The sequence below is a fragment of the Geotrypetes seraphini genome, chromosome 3, assembly GCF_902459505.1.
Source record: "Geotrypetes seraphini chromosome 3, aGeoSer1.1, whole genome shotgun sequence".
Taxonomy (NCBI): domain Eukaryota; kingdom Metazoa; phylum Chordata; class Amphibia; order Gymnophiona; family Dermophiidae; genus Geotrypetes; species Geotrypetes seraphini.
The window spans coordinates 325,753,592-325,768,771 of record NC_047086.1 but is presented as its reverse complement, the minus strand read 5'-3'; the positions used below and the strand labels follow the sequence as shown (position 1 = coordinate 325,768,771).

The 15,180-nt window shown below is 44.5% G+C and overlaps 1 protein-coding gene across 8 annotated transcripts in view; it reads left to right on the top strand.

Moving 5' to 3' along the window:
* RALGAPA2 (Ral GTPase activating protein catalytic subunit alpha 2) overlaps nt 1–15,180 on the top strand; it is a 1,036,168-nt gene that overhangs the window by 672,393 nt on the left and 348,595 nt on the right. For all 8 annotated transcript variants that reach the window (XR_004538694.1, XR_004538695.1, XM_033936259.1 and 5 more), the window contains one exon: nt 401–472. Coding sequence is in view for 6 of the 8 variants with exons in the window: in XM_033936259.1 (XP_033792150.1) it covers nt 401–472 (72 nt within the window). In the remaining 2 variants the exon portion in view is untranslated. The remainder of the gene's footprint in view (nt 1–400; nt 473–15,180) is intronic.

Sequence of the window (15,180 nt, the reverse complement as noted above, 5' to 3'; positions counted from 1 at the left end):
TTCTGAACGAGTTACAATATAAAACATACATAATTAAAATCAATAAACAAAACATACAATGTGCATACATATAAAACTAAATTTGCAATCAACACATCAAAACAAAAGAAGTAATTATGCTGATTACCTTATCTTGAACCAAAATCTATCAAGAAAAACATTTTTTAAATAACATGGTTTTAATCAACTTCCTAAATTGAGCAAGACTGGATGCATTTTTTTATTTCAGCAGGTAGTGCGTTCCACAGCATAGTACCCTGTATAGTCATAATAGAATGATGAAAACAGGACAACCTCACATGTTTCAGAAATGGTATCTTCAACCACATTTTATTTTCAGAGTGAAATGATGCTGTCCGTGTAAACATATTATTAATTATTTTTTTTGTGTCTGTTATAGAAAGAGTTTTCATCTCTTGAAGAAAAACTCTAAATTGTTGCGAGAACTGAAAAATCTGGACTCTAGGCAATGGTAGGTAAAAATTAGCAAATGTTATTTTGTTTTTTTAAAAAAAATCTGATACAATATGTAAAATATTTATATTTTCTCTTATATGTTGAATGCTTCTTGTTCAGAAAATTTTCCATAAGTTGTACTGAAAGAATATGATGCATAAGTAATCCTACCAAATATTTCATCATTATGCAGTCTTTTAAGGGTCACCATTCATATTGCATTAAAGTTTTAGAATTTGGAAAAAACAAACTAGTGTCATATACAGTGACTATGGAAAGTGTACCCCCCCACTCCCTCCCTCCCCCTCCCCCCCAAAAAAAATGCCCACCTTACTGCCTTGTAGCTTGGAAGTAAAATGTATTATGTATACATCTACCCCAGAACAGCCAAGTGAAAAAATACATTTGAGAAATCCTTAGAAAATGAAGTAGAAAAACTATGAATTAGCTTGGTTGACTACATGTCCACCTGCATAGATCTTCTTTTCTGAGGAATTTGTGAGAGCACAGAAATCCTTTCTTAGAAAATTAGCATTACTTTGCTGGGATATTTGGTGATTTAAAGCATGGGTTTTAAGAGAATGCATGGGTTTATTGATAAAAATCCATTTTAGTTTCACCAAAAAACAAAAAAAAAAGCAAAAATTAATTATTAGCTTGTTTGAAGAGCCTGCTATATTTTTCTTAGTTTAACCATAGTTGCTAGATTGATTATGAGGCCTTGTGATACAATCGGTAGATTGTTTGCCTGCTGGGCCCACGATGAGATTGAATCCTACACTGGGATTTTATGTCAGGTAGCCGGCCTCTGGCCTACTCAGCCATCTGTCCACTTTAGATCAATGATCCCAAACCCACCCCCTTTTTACAAAACTGTGATAGCAGTTTTTAGGTCGGGCTGGCGCAACACCGAACATTCATTGTGCTGGCCTGCGCTAAAAACTGCTATCACGGTTTAGTAAAAGGGGGGGTAAATTAGGCATCCATAACTGGGCTACCCATCTCATCCCAAATAAAATTCTGCTTTTTACACCTAATACTCTACAGAAACTCTGCTGCTCCACTCATTCATCTATTCTCCTCAGCATGGTCTGCCTCATTTAGAAATCTTAACAGGATACAACTGAATCTCCCCACAACAAAAAATATCAAATACAAACAAGTATTCCACTCAATGCTCACATTCTTGGGAGTGAAAACTTGGAACAACCTCACTGAAACTGTCAGGACAGAACCTAACTACACCACATTTCAGAAGAAACTAAAGACCCTCCTTTTCGACACCTGAGCCCTACCAGCAACTAAGTCCAACTTCCATCTACTACAATCCCTTCTTCCTTCAGCCAAGCAACTATTCACCAACTAATAACGGTCTCGGATCCCTCCTTCTCTTGACTTTGTTGTCCTATCCTTAAATTAATTGCAGCTCTCTACCTTTCCCCTAATTGTTCTTCAATGTACCTCCTACAGATATACTGTACAATACATCTCTCCCTGCTCAGACCAGAGATTTTTTGATTTAAGTAATTCCAAGACCTTAATTGACTTCCCTACACTGAAATGTCTCCTTAAAATTCAGAAACTTCAAAATGTAATGTCTAATATATTGTCTTACTTGTTATGCCCCGCAAAGTAACACTGCTGTGACCTCCTAAGACTCTGCTATGATCTAGTTTATACTTCAATGATATATTATAAGTATGAATTTATAAAAAAGTCTTAAGTACTTGTATTTTATTGTAATTGCTTAGATCTGTAATATGCTTAAGCGGTATATCAAATATAATTAAAACTTAATGTATTATTCATTTCTCGCTGAAAGTTGCTTTAGGTATAGAGCAACACACAAATAACAGATTAAATTACATTGGATTAAAGATGACTGGAGAAGACAATGACAAACTTCCCTGCTAATAGTCTGCCAAGAAACCATCATTCAAATAGAAGTTACATAAGTTGTTCATAATTTGGTACTTGTGTACAGGGAATTACCTTTATCTTTTTTCCCCTTTTCTTTCTTAGAGTGATTAGAGGGACTTAAATTCTTTTTCATCAGTTTAGTTACTAGAGAAAGAAATGTGGACAAATCTTTCCCCGTCTCCACAGAAACTCAATTTCCTCATCCCGTCCCTGCAAATTTTGTCACTGTCTCTGCCCCTACCCCTACCCATTCCTTTAAGCTCTGCCTTAACCACACAAGCCTCAAACACTTAGGGTTTTAAAGTGTTTGAGGCTTGTACAGATGAGAACAGAGCTTTCAGGAATGGGGCAGGGACAGGAAAAGAACTCAACAGGACTGGACGGAAAAATGAGTTCCCACGGAGACAGGGAAAAATTTGTCCCTGTGTCATTCTCTATTCTTTACCACTCACCTCAGAAACATCTCCTAATTGATAGTTAATTGTCCCAATTAAGAGGAAGGTGACGAAAATGGTAGGAGGTTTGCACCAAAAGACATTGAGGAGAGACTGGAAGCCCTGAATATGTATACCCTAGAGCAGGGGTGCCCACACTTTTTGGGCTTGCGAGCTACTTTTAAAATGACCAAGTCAAAATGATCTACCAACAATAAAATTTAAAAAAAACACAAAGCACATTGTACGCATAGAAAATGTTAATTATCATTCCTATTCCAGGGTTTTTCAAAGAGGTCAAAGCAAATGACTCTATGCACTATCACCTCAGTAACAACCATACAAAAATAGACAAATATACCCCCCTCCCTTTTTACTAAACCACGATAGCAGTTTTTAGTGCAGGGAGCTGCACTGGAATGCCCAGCGCTGCTCTCGATGCTCATAGGCTCCCTGCGCTAAAAACCTCTATTGCAGTTTAGTAAAAGGGGACCTTAGTGTAAAACAGTGGTCTCAAACTCGTGGCCCGGGGGCCACATGCGGCCCACCAGGTACTATTTTGAGGCCCTTGGTATGTTTATTATAATCACAAAAATAAAATAAAACAGTTTCTTGTCATATGTCTCTTTAGCTATAAATGACAATATTATTATTGGAGACTTGGCCAAAAGGAAAGATTTATAAACTATGAAGAGTTTTACCTCATGCAAAATTGTCATTTCTTTAATAAGACATTAACTATTTTTTCTGCGGCCCTCCAAGTACCTTCAAATCCAAAAAGTGGCCCTGTAAAGGGTTTGAGTTTGAGACCACTGGTGTAAAATATAGACAGCAGATATAAATTCAGACACATTTTGATCATTAAATTGAAAATAAAATCATTTTTCCTACCTTGTCTGGTGATTTCATGAGTCTCTGGTTGCACTTTCTTCTTCTGACTGTGCGTCCAATCTTTCTTCCCTTCTTTTAGCCTATATGCTTCCTCTCCTCCAGACCTCATTCCCTACCCCTACTTTTCCTTCCTCTCTCCCTGCCCTTTCTTTCTCTCTGCCTCCCTTTCTTTTTTTTCTGTTTCTCTTCTTTCCTTGTGTCTCCCTGCCTGCCCTTTTTCTTTCTTTCTCCCTGCCCTCCCCCAAGCCACTGCCACTGCCATCGGGGACCAGGACCCAAACTGCCATCGGGGACCAGGACCCAAACCGCCACCAATAACAGGCCCGAAAGCCGACGCCGCCCCAAGCTCTCCCTGCTTCGGCCGACCAGCATCGCGATTGACCTATTGGGGGAAATGCTGCCGGGTCCTGCCTTCGGGGAAACAGAAAGAAGGCAGGACCCGGCAGCAAGAACAGCAAATTGTAAGCTTCACTGACCTGTCTCCCGCCTTAGCCCTTAGCGAACACTTGCTTCAGGGCTCTCAACATGTGCGTGCCGGCTTCCCTTCTCCCCCCTCCCCCCCCGGACATAACTTCCGGTTTCGGAGGGAAGAAAAGAGAAGCCGGCACGCACACGTTAGAGCCCGGAGCATAAGTTCGCTATGGGCTGAAATCTCCAAGCCGGGTTTTTTTTAATGTTCAGCAGCGGCGGCAGCATCAGATGACAGCTGGGCGGACCGCCCAGCTAAAAGGCCCTAGGGAGAACACAGAGGAAGGCTGATCGGCCCGGTAGATCAGGACGGCAACACGAGTCTATCACGGAGCCTGGGATGGGCTCCGCGATCGACTCACATTGCCTTTCTGAGCTACCGGTCGATCGCGATCGACGTATTGGGCACCCCTGCCCTAGAAGAAAGGAGGGACAGTGGAGGTATGATTCAAAAATTTAAATACCTGAAAGGTATTAACATAGAATAAAATCTTTTCCAGAGAAAAAAAATGGTAAAACCAGAGGACATAATTTGAGGTTGAGGGGAGGTAGACTCAAGAGTAATGTAAGGAAAATTTTCTTTACAGAGAGGGTGGTTGATGCCTGGAATGCGCTCCTGAGGGAGGTGGTGGAGAGGCAAACTGTGACAGAGTTCAAAAAAGCATGGGATAAATACAGAGGATCTTGAATCAGAAAATAATTATATATATTGAAGAACTAAGGCCAGTACTTGGCAGACTTGCATGGTCTGTGTCCATATATGGCCATTTGGTTGAGGATGGGCTGGGGAGGGCTTCGACAGCTGGGATGGTTTAGATGGGCTGGGGAGCTTTGATGGAAACTACAGTAGATAGAATCTAAGCATAGTACAGAGCAGAGCTTTGGTTTTCTGGTTCAGAAATACCTAGGAAAAAGGAAAATTTACATTAAATAAGTAATTTAAAGAGAGGGTAAGGTTAGGCAGACTGGATGGACCATTCAGGTCTTTATCTGCCATCATTTACTATGTTACTAAGAGGACAGGAGGGATGTTTGTCATCACAGGGTATTTTCATCATGAAATGATTCTCCATAAACAACACATTACACTATCTGCTATAATAAAATGCTAAGCACACATGCGCACTTTTTTGTCTGCCCTCCACTGACATCCACCTCAAGCCGCCGCGGCCTGCAGGCATTGACAGCCTCTGCGGCCTGCCCTACTCCTTCCTCGCCATTGCGCGCTGTCCCCCCCTCCCCCCAGGAAAGCTTCATGCGATTCCGCCGTGGCTTCGGCAGCCTCCTGTCTGCGGGCCAGCCGCCCGTCTGTGTGCACACAACTGCAGAACACTGTACACACGAAATAGTGATTGCAATGTGGTGGTTCAAACTGAAATGCAGTAATACCCAAAAGCAAGAAGGGAATTCTGCAGGCCAATATTTTTAAACTATTTGGTAGGAATTATTATGTAGAATCGTTCACAGATGGATGTGAATCTTTGAAAGATGTAGAAGGGAAATATGAACAGTTCTTATTCCTCACTGACAAGAAGGGAAATTTGAGAACTGAGTTCTAGTTTGTTTTGTCTTCTTTGCGCTCTATGTGTGAGAAACTTAGTAATTTGAAGCAATGTAAAGAGACACTGACTACTAGTATCCAAGAATTGACAGAACAGAAAGAGTTCTTACTCGGTTTGAATTCCTGTATGAAAACCCAGAAAACTGATTTGGAAAGGAAATTAGAGACACTAACCAAGGCCTTTATTGACCTTGAAGAAAAAAATGCACACTTAAGATATGAAGCAAAAAGGCTCCTATTTTCATGGAAGGAATTTTTGAAGAGAGAAAAAAAATCAAGCCACTGTACATTTGACATTGTTTAGAAATACTGACAGAAGTAGTGTCTACTGTCAATTTCTGTGATGAAGATGTTCATTTTGAGACTGTTTTTGCTGACAGAGTAGAAATTGTCAAGCCTTCAGTTGCAGAACTGTGTGATTATCATAAGCCATGTTGTGTAGGCTTATCAAATGAATATGAATGCAGTGAATCCAGTTTCATTAATGAATATGAATCCAGTTTCATTAATGAATATGAATCCAGTTTCAATGCCAGAGGGGGTAGTGTAGGATCACTGACCCATACTGGTAAGAGTGCAATTTCAAGTTCAAGTTCTTTTACTTCTTGTCTTCCTTCAAAGGTAAGCAGGGATAGACTGCAGAATGCCTCTGCTCAGACACAGGTAGGGAAAGGACTAGAGAGAAAAGCGAGAGAGAATGCCTAGAGAATTTTTTTTTTTAATTCTTTATTTATAAATTTTAACTTTTTGACAAACAAAAAGAACAAGAAATAATACAATACCAGTATATTCACAGATACATATATATCTTCACAATTTTAAGAAAGAAATAAGTACCCCAGCTTGTATAGTTAGTCCCCCATAAGGAAGGTGGAACTGCAAATTTAACTGAAATGCACAAATGGTAATTGTAAAAAGGAAAATAAAGATGTGGCTGGCTAGAGCCCGAACATTATTTCATTGAGCTATTATTGAAGAAGCCAATCTCACGTAGTAGACACACTTTGATCTTTGGCGGAAATAAATTTTGACAACTGCTGAGGTTCATAGAAAACACATCTGTTATCTTGATAAACCATAACACATTTGCAGGGGTATCTCAAAACGAACGTTGCACCCAACTGCAGGACCTGAGGTCTCAAAATGAGAAATTGTTTTATTCTCTTCTGGGTTGAACATGAAACATCTTTATATTTAAAAGAGCTTTAGCATCCATTCTCTATCTGAATCAATAGCGTAGCAGTAGTGGTCTGGACTTCACTATCAGGCCTCTCTAGGAAATGAGTTAAATCCAGACTATCAGCAAACAAATTCTGCTGGTTTGGATCTTGAGCTTTAACTCTAAAAGGCAAATAATAAATTTTTGTGAGAGGCGGATAGGAAGACTCAGGCACCTTCAAAATTTCAGTAAGGTATTTTCTGAACATATCATGTGAAGACATGGAAGGTAATTTGGGGAAATTTATAATCCGAAGGTTAGATCTCCTGGTTGCATTTTCCAATATTTCTATTTTAAAGTGGAGGTTCCCACTGTCCTTAACCCATGTTAAGGCCTGTGTTTCAACTACTTTTAATCATGTCCTTCTACTTTGTTTTCCACTTTAGATAGTCTATCTTTTATGTCCAGATTTTCTGACACCACTATTGTGTAGCACGCTGTAAGGTGCTGCATCTGAGTTCCCAGAGAGAACTGTAAATTAGATTTTGCATCCCATAGTGTTTCCAAACTGAAGACCTCAGGTCTTTGCAAGGATATAAGCTCAGTTCCGGGACCCACTGGTAGAATTACAGTACCTGTGTCCTCAGTAGAAGTGCCTTTCAATTTAGGAAAAACTTCGGGAGCCTGCTTCTTCTCTCTCTCCAAGCGCACTGATGGTTGCAACACTGGCTTCTCTGACCTCTCTCCAGAGTCGATTCCCGTACTCCGTTGGGCTGGAAAGAGAACGCCATGGGCCAATTCCACCTCCAACACTCCCTCTGGCTCCCCCGGACGGCTCAGAGGACTCCGCTCCTCCGAAGACAGGGTAGTAGCCTCAATGGAGAGGTCTGACGCTTCAGTCTGCGTGCCTCCCACAGCCGAGGAACACACCGGATCTGGTGTTCAGGTTCCACACTCGACGAAGACGTCCATCGGGCCAACTGGAGTACTGGAATAGTCTGGGAAAACCCGGATCTTTGATTTCTTTTTTCATCATCAACAAGAGGTAAAGAAAAAGGTTTTATCACAGCAACACCACAGAGTCTCAAGACAAGCTACCAGCCACCATCTTAGCTTAACTCCACCTCCCAATTCCCCTGGAGAATTCTTAAGAGGCTTGAGGAAGATGTGAAAGTGCAGGGGAAAGGAACAGTGATTTCTCCTAAGAAGACTCTTAATTGCAGAAATGACATTGAGATCAAGAGATCAAATGTACTTGCTTCCAGTGTTGAGCATATACAGAATGAAGGAATCAAACAGAATCTGCCTTTATTAATTCATTTTTCAAGAAAGATCTGAATGACATTGCAATTACCTATAGAGATTTTTCAAAGTTAGACCAATCCTCTGTTTCGGCAATACTAACATTAACAAGTGAGATGCTTGAAAATATTCCAATGAATGAACAACACTATAATGGAACAAGGTTATTTTTGCACTTTTGGATAAACTTGCCCCGATTCAGACTCGAACTATCCCACCAAAGAAACAGAAAAATCTATGGTATAACGCTGAGTTAACCTTAATTAAAAATACAACTATGGGCAATAGAATGTAAGTGGAGAAAAACCAAATCATTAGACAATCAAAATAATTCCAAAGCGATTTCTACAAAGCTAAAATCAGGCAAAGAAAAAATACTATTCTGCTTGCAACTCTAAAGCAAGCAACTCCTCTGCTCTTTTTTCTTTTCTTAAATCACTAACAGACAACAACCACAGCTAAAACCAAACCTCAAAATGTAAACTCTCAGCACAGACTTTAGCAAATCACTTTAAATCAAAAACTGAAAAAATTAGAGACCATCTAAAAAATAAATACATCAATGCTTCAGAACGAGAAATTAACAAATATTCAAATTTCAAAATGTGCAAGGTTTACTATTCCATCAATCAATGATATAAGAAGGCATTTTCAAACTATGAACGCCAAAAGGACATCGTCCGATCTTATCCTGCCAACAATAGTAAAACGCCTCTATCCATTAATTCATAAACTGCTTACAACCAGCTTACAAACGGGACTCCTTCCTGCTTACTAGAAGGAATCAATAATAAAACCCGTTATAAAAGACCATAAAAATTCCACAGAAGATGTAACAAATTATTTACCGATAGCGAATTTACCATATTTAGCAAAAATAACTGAAAAAATTGTATTCAATCAAATCTCAGATTTCATAGAAAAAACTCAACCCCTTCATCCAAATCAGACAGGTTTCAGAACTCATCACCCAACAGAACACTCACTTTTAGGTCTCACAACTTCAATACTATATTACCTTGATCATTACAAGTCTGTGGTCCTAATCTCGCTCAATTTAGCAGCATTTGATACCATTGACCACCTACTATTACTAAACAGGCTGGAATCAATAGGAATATCATATCAGATCCTAAACTGGTTTCACTCCTATTTTACAGAAAGGATATCAGCTGTAAATTTTAACAATACTACTTTTTAAACCTCTTACTACAAACTATGGTATACTTCAAGGATCAATATTATATTGTTACTCTTTCATATATTTTTAGCTCCTCTCATAACCCTATGCTAATTAGTGGAGGGGCATAATAAAAAAAAACGTCTAAGTCCCTTTTTGGCCTAAGGCCTTAAACGTTGAAAGCAGAAGCAGGGAAAATGTCCATAACCAAAACAAACATCCTTGTTTTGATTATGGCCTGCCTCTACCTTCAACTGTTTAAACGCCCAGCCAACCACTACGTCTACAAGTACACCCCCACGACGTCTACACTTATACCCCATAATGAACAAAAAAAACGCATAAGCCCAAAACATTCAACATAAGGGCTTGTAGGCGAAGGAGGAGCCAGTCCTTCACCTAAAAACTGGATTCTGTAACCGGTGTCTGTCAAAAATAACACCGGTTACAGAATCCCCCCAAACCCCCCCCCCCACACACACACACACTTCGGGGCAGGAGGGAACCCAAGCCCCCCCTGCCCCGGGCACCCGGCTCATGTGCATAAGGCCCCACCCACAGGAGGAGCCCAAGGCTCCCGGGCCTATTCTGATTGGCCCAGGTGCCTCAGGCCCCACCTGTGGGCGGGGTTTCAGCCACCTTGGCCAATCTGGCCCCTTTCTGGAGCCGGCTGGCCTGCTGGACGGGCGGGCTTGGCACCCATCCGTCTGGCCAACGTTGAAAGGTACAGGGAAGGGGAGGTGGAGGTGGGGGGGTCGCGGGTCAGCAGGGGGGCCGATCAGGGGTTCAGGGGGGCGGTCGTTGGGGGGATGGGGGTTGTGTCGAGGGCAGGAGGGCCTGGGATCCCTCCTGCCCGTATTGTAGTGAGGAGTGGGGAGTAGGAGGTCACCGGGGCCAGGAGGGCTTGGGCTCCCTCCTGGCCAGATCCAGTCAGGGGGGTCGCCGGGGCCAGAAGGGCTTGGGCTCCCTCCTGGCCAGATCCAGTTGGGGGGGTCGCCGGGCCAGGAGGGCTTGGACTCCCTCCTGGCCAGATCCAGTCGGGGGGGTCGCCGGGGCCAGGAGGGCTTGGGCTCCCTCCTGGCCCTATCGTACTCAGGGGAGGTCGCCGGGCCAAGGAGGGTTTGGGCTCCCTCCTGGCCCGATTGTACTCGGCGGGGGGGGGCACGATTGCCGGGGCAAGAGGGCTTGGGCTCACTCTTGCCCCGATATTGTGTGTGTGTGTGTGGGGGGGGGGGGGTTTATCGCGGCAGGAGAGATGCCTCATCTCCCCTACCGTGATGCCATCACTCCTCTACCCGAACTGCCGTGACCCATGGCAGGAGAGATAGGGCATCTCTCCTGCCGTGGGTCACGGCAGTTCAAGTAGAGGAGTGATGGCATCGCGGTAGGGGAGATGAGGTATCTCTCTTGCCGCGATGGTTGCGGTGGGTAGGTTGCTGGGCCGCTGAACTGATCGCGCCAGCGGCCATAAGCTCAGCGGCCCCTTTTTCGGCACTTAGACCTGGTTTGACTTTATCTAAGTCAAAAAGGTATAAGTGCCGACTAGGCAACCTGCCTACGGTTTTGGTTATACCTGCTGCACGCCTAGGTGTAGGTCGGCCCATCTCCCGCCTACCGCCTGCCCTTTCCCCTCCTCTAAACACGCCTCTTTTCTCTCTGTGCGTTTAGAGGCAGGGGAAAGGCCTAAACTGGTTTTAGATACGTCTAAAAACCAGCTTTGGTTATGGGTACTTGGACGATCGTCCAAGTAGCCATTTAGGACACTTTTTAGACGTTTTTATTTTTGATTATGAATCACATAGGCTTTACTCCATATGAATATGTAGATGATATCCAACTCTTACATCAAATAGATTCAGGAAATCTAACCAAATTCAAGAAATAAATGAGAAAATGGAAAAAATCAACCTATGGATAAGGGAAAATATGCTGGCACTAAACATTGCAAAATCCAAAACTATGTTATTTACTTGGCACAAGTTCAAATTAATAATATACCCCTAGAAATGGTGCATAACATCAAAATTCTCGGTATCATACTAGATTCAAATAAGTTCGGTAGTAAGAAACTGCTTTTATAAGCTCCAAATAATAAGATCAATCACAAAAGTTCTAGAACCAGCCGCATTAAACACCCTAGTCCACTCCCTCGTCATCTCTAAACTGGACTACTGTAACTCACTATATAAAAACATCATCCAGGGAGTCACGTGATGTGCTAAGCCAAGCAGGACATGCCTTGCTCGAGCTCCGGGGCCCTGGGGCCCTCCGCACCTTGCCTACCCTGTTTAATTGCCTTTGCATCTGCTCCCGCAGTTTCCCTGGAACATGGATCGGTTTCTCCAGCCAGGCAGCCCAGTTATGAGCGGCAAGGCGACTCGCAGCAATAAAGAACAGGAGGTGAGAGCATTACGGCCCGACCCCAAGATGGCGGTGGCGACGAGTTCGGGTTCCGAACTCCCTTTGTCGGAGGCTCATATTGCGGCCCTCTCGGCGTCAGTAGTAAGGGCTTTAGATGCCCGCTTCGACCAACTATCGGGCCAGCTAGCCTCACTTAAGTCCCTGCTTTCGGATACGACTCGGCGAACTGGCGAACTAGAGACTAGAGTGGTGCACATGGAGGATGCCAGTTCTGGCTCCGCGGCGGATTTGGTGTCCCTAAGAGCGCAACTTCAGCGGCATGCGGACAAAATCGAAGATCTTGAGAATCGTTCGAGACGTGACAACTTGCGCCTGATTGGTTGCCGGAGACGGTCCCAGATTCCCGCCTGCTTACCACGCTGGAGACCTGGCTCAGGGCTGAATTGCCTCTCCCTGCTGGCATGGGGCCGCTGCAGCTGGACCAGGCCCATCGTCTCGGACGGCGTGCTGACGACCATATCCGCGCCCGAGTCACCATCTTTAAAGTGCACAATTCAGCCCACAAGGTGGAACTCATGCGGACTTATCGTCAAAAGCGCAACACCCTCGCCTATGAGGGAGCCCCGGTCTGTCTATTCCAGGACTACTCCCCTGCGCTCCAAGAGCGCCGGCGCCGCTTTTCAAGGGTGTGCTCGGGGCTCTTTGAACGCAAACAGCGATTCCAGCTGCTTTACCCAGCGTTGCTACGGATTTGGACGACAGCTGGATGGAAGAGCTATGCATCGGTTGAAGAGGCACAGGCCTATTTGGATGCTCTGCCTGGGGAGTCTGGACCTTCCTCGGCCCCCTGATGTTTCCAGGCCTGTGGTGGCTGTTCGTGCCTTTCTGCTGGTGCTCTTCTTGACATCGCACATGTTTTGGCCTTTGGATCCTGCGTAGAGGCTACCTATTTCTCCAGCGTGCCTGATGGGCTGGCCGATGCACCCTCCTGTGCTGTTCCGGGCCTTGTTGCTGTTGTTTTCGCATGTTTGCTGCCTGGCCCTTTTTGGGGGAGTCTGCATCAGCTCCCTTGCAGGACTTGTTCCCTTCTCTTCTGTGCCTGGCTGGGACCCAGGGGTTTCGGCACGATCCCTTGGCTGTGGCCCTTCTTGCTGCTACCTTTTGGGTTCCTGGCCATTTGATGGAGTGGGGCATCCTTGGACTCTTGGTGCCCTCACTGACTGCTTTGTTTGGGTGATTGTTGTTTTCTGAATGCTTGCGGTATGTTCATGGGGTTTTTGATTCTGTCTGTGGGTTGATTGTTTGGATATGCTAGGTAGGGATTGGTTTTATGGGGGAGAGGGGGCGAATGTCTATTTGTTTGATTGGAGCCCTATTCCGGACTCAGGGTTGGATTTTCTTCTATGGTGTGGTGACTGTATGAGTGGCTCCTGTGTGTGTGTGGATTTGAGGGATGGCCGAACGTGAGCCTTGGAGATAATTTCAAGCTGGGATTTCTGGAGGGCTCTGGTATTCTCGGGGGCCACTTAACGCTGATGCGTCTCAGTTCCATTGTCACTTTGGCTTTTTGCGGACTGGAGCTCTTTCTTGAGTGTTTGGATGGGTGAGAGAGTGGGAATGGTTGGTTTGGTGTGGGTGCAGATGTGGGTTTTTGTTTTGGGTGGGCTCCTGGTGGGGGCTGTCTGGAGTGGGTGGGGTGGGGGGGGCTGGGGGCCCTGTTTACATCATAGTGTGACTCCCTCTCCGCTCCACGTTTGTGGGACGGGGTGTGAGATAGTGGTTGGGCTTATGGGGAGATTGATTTGGCGGGTGGGGTTAGTGGTTGGGTTGGAGTGGGTTGGGTTTGTGGAGGTGGGGGTCCTCCAGAATGAATGTTCAGATTTTTCAGCACTTGTATTACTCTTGTTTAGTATTTCAAGCACTGCCACCTGTTTGGCACTACTGCTCTGGGGGGGGGGGGGGGTGGCTGGGCTCCTGGGGTAGTCTTCACCTTTTTTTTCTTTCTTTTCTATTCTGTTCCTATCCTGATTTTCCAACCTGAGTACCCCCTTTAGGCTTACCTCTTGGAATGTCGGGGGCATTTCGTCCCCGATTAAGCAGTCCAAAATACTAGCTGCTTTGCAGCGTTATCACTCGGATATTGCTTGCTTGCAGGAAACTCGTCTGACTGACGCTGAACATCTTAAATTGAGACGTTCCTGGGTAGGGGAGGTATATTTTGCTTCCTCTCAGGGCTGTCATGGGGGCATAGCTGTGTTGGTCCGCAAGTCTTCGCCTCTTGGATGCAGGTTCTTGATAAAGCTATTGATGGTCGACATGTGCTTTTGCGCCTGACCTTGGGTGCTCGCTCTTATCTCTTGTGGTCTATGGCCCTAACTCGGGGGAATTGGTCTTTATGCAACGGTTGCTTCACCTCTGCTCTCGTTTTTCTGGGGATCCTCTTCTTATCTTGGGGGACTTTAATTTGGTGCTGAACCCTGACTTGGATAAGTCCGGAACCTCTATTGCTTCTTTGGGAGCTAAGGGTCGTCTCCTTGTTGACTTTTGTGATACTCTTTCTGTGGTAGACCCTTGGCGACTTCGTGACTATACTCATTTTTCTCGAGCACATGGTACCTGGTCTCGGATAGACCATATTTTTTTGTCTTCGACTTTATTCTCCTCAGTCGTGTCGGCCGAGATTGGTCCCCTGAATATTTCTGATCATACCCCGATTTGAGTTGATATTCATCTGGACGTCACTTATCTTCGGACATCCTCCTGGCGGTTTCCGTTCTATCTGGCTCAAGACCAGGAATTTCAAACCTTTTTGCAGGCCCAATGGGAGGATTACTCTACTAACAATGCTCCCCATATGGATGATCCTATTTTGTTTGGGAGGCTGCTAAGACGGTGATTCGGGGACACATCATTTCTTTTCTGAGTGCTCGTAACAAATGTATCCACAGAGGCATCATTAACTTAGAACGGGCCTTGCGAATCGCTAAGCGGGCGTTTCATTCGACTCCCTCGAGGGAGACTCGAGAACGATATTTGTCTATACAGGAGCCTTTAAATTTGCTACTTCATTCCCGTTCTCAAAAATGGGTGGCTTTCCACAAACATCGCTTTCAACGTTTTGGTAACAGGCCTGGGCGCCTTATAGCACGTTTGGTGAGGGCTGAGACTAGTAGGAAACCGATTTGGACTCTGGGTGGGGGTGTGGTGACTAATACGGCTGATATCTCCGCAGTTCTCTTTGACTTTATTAGCCAACTCTATGCTGCTCCCGATGATGTCTCTCCGGACTTACTGACAGTTTATCTTCAGTCCTCGGGTATTCCTCGCCTGTCGGAGGATGTACTGTCCTCCCTCAACAACCCATTTCGTACGGCTGAATTAGAATCTGCAATTAAAGTTCTCCGGGGGTTATTCGGGGGGCATGATCTGTGGGGTCTGGGGTATGTAA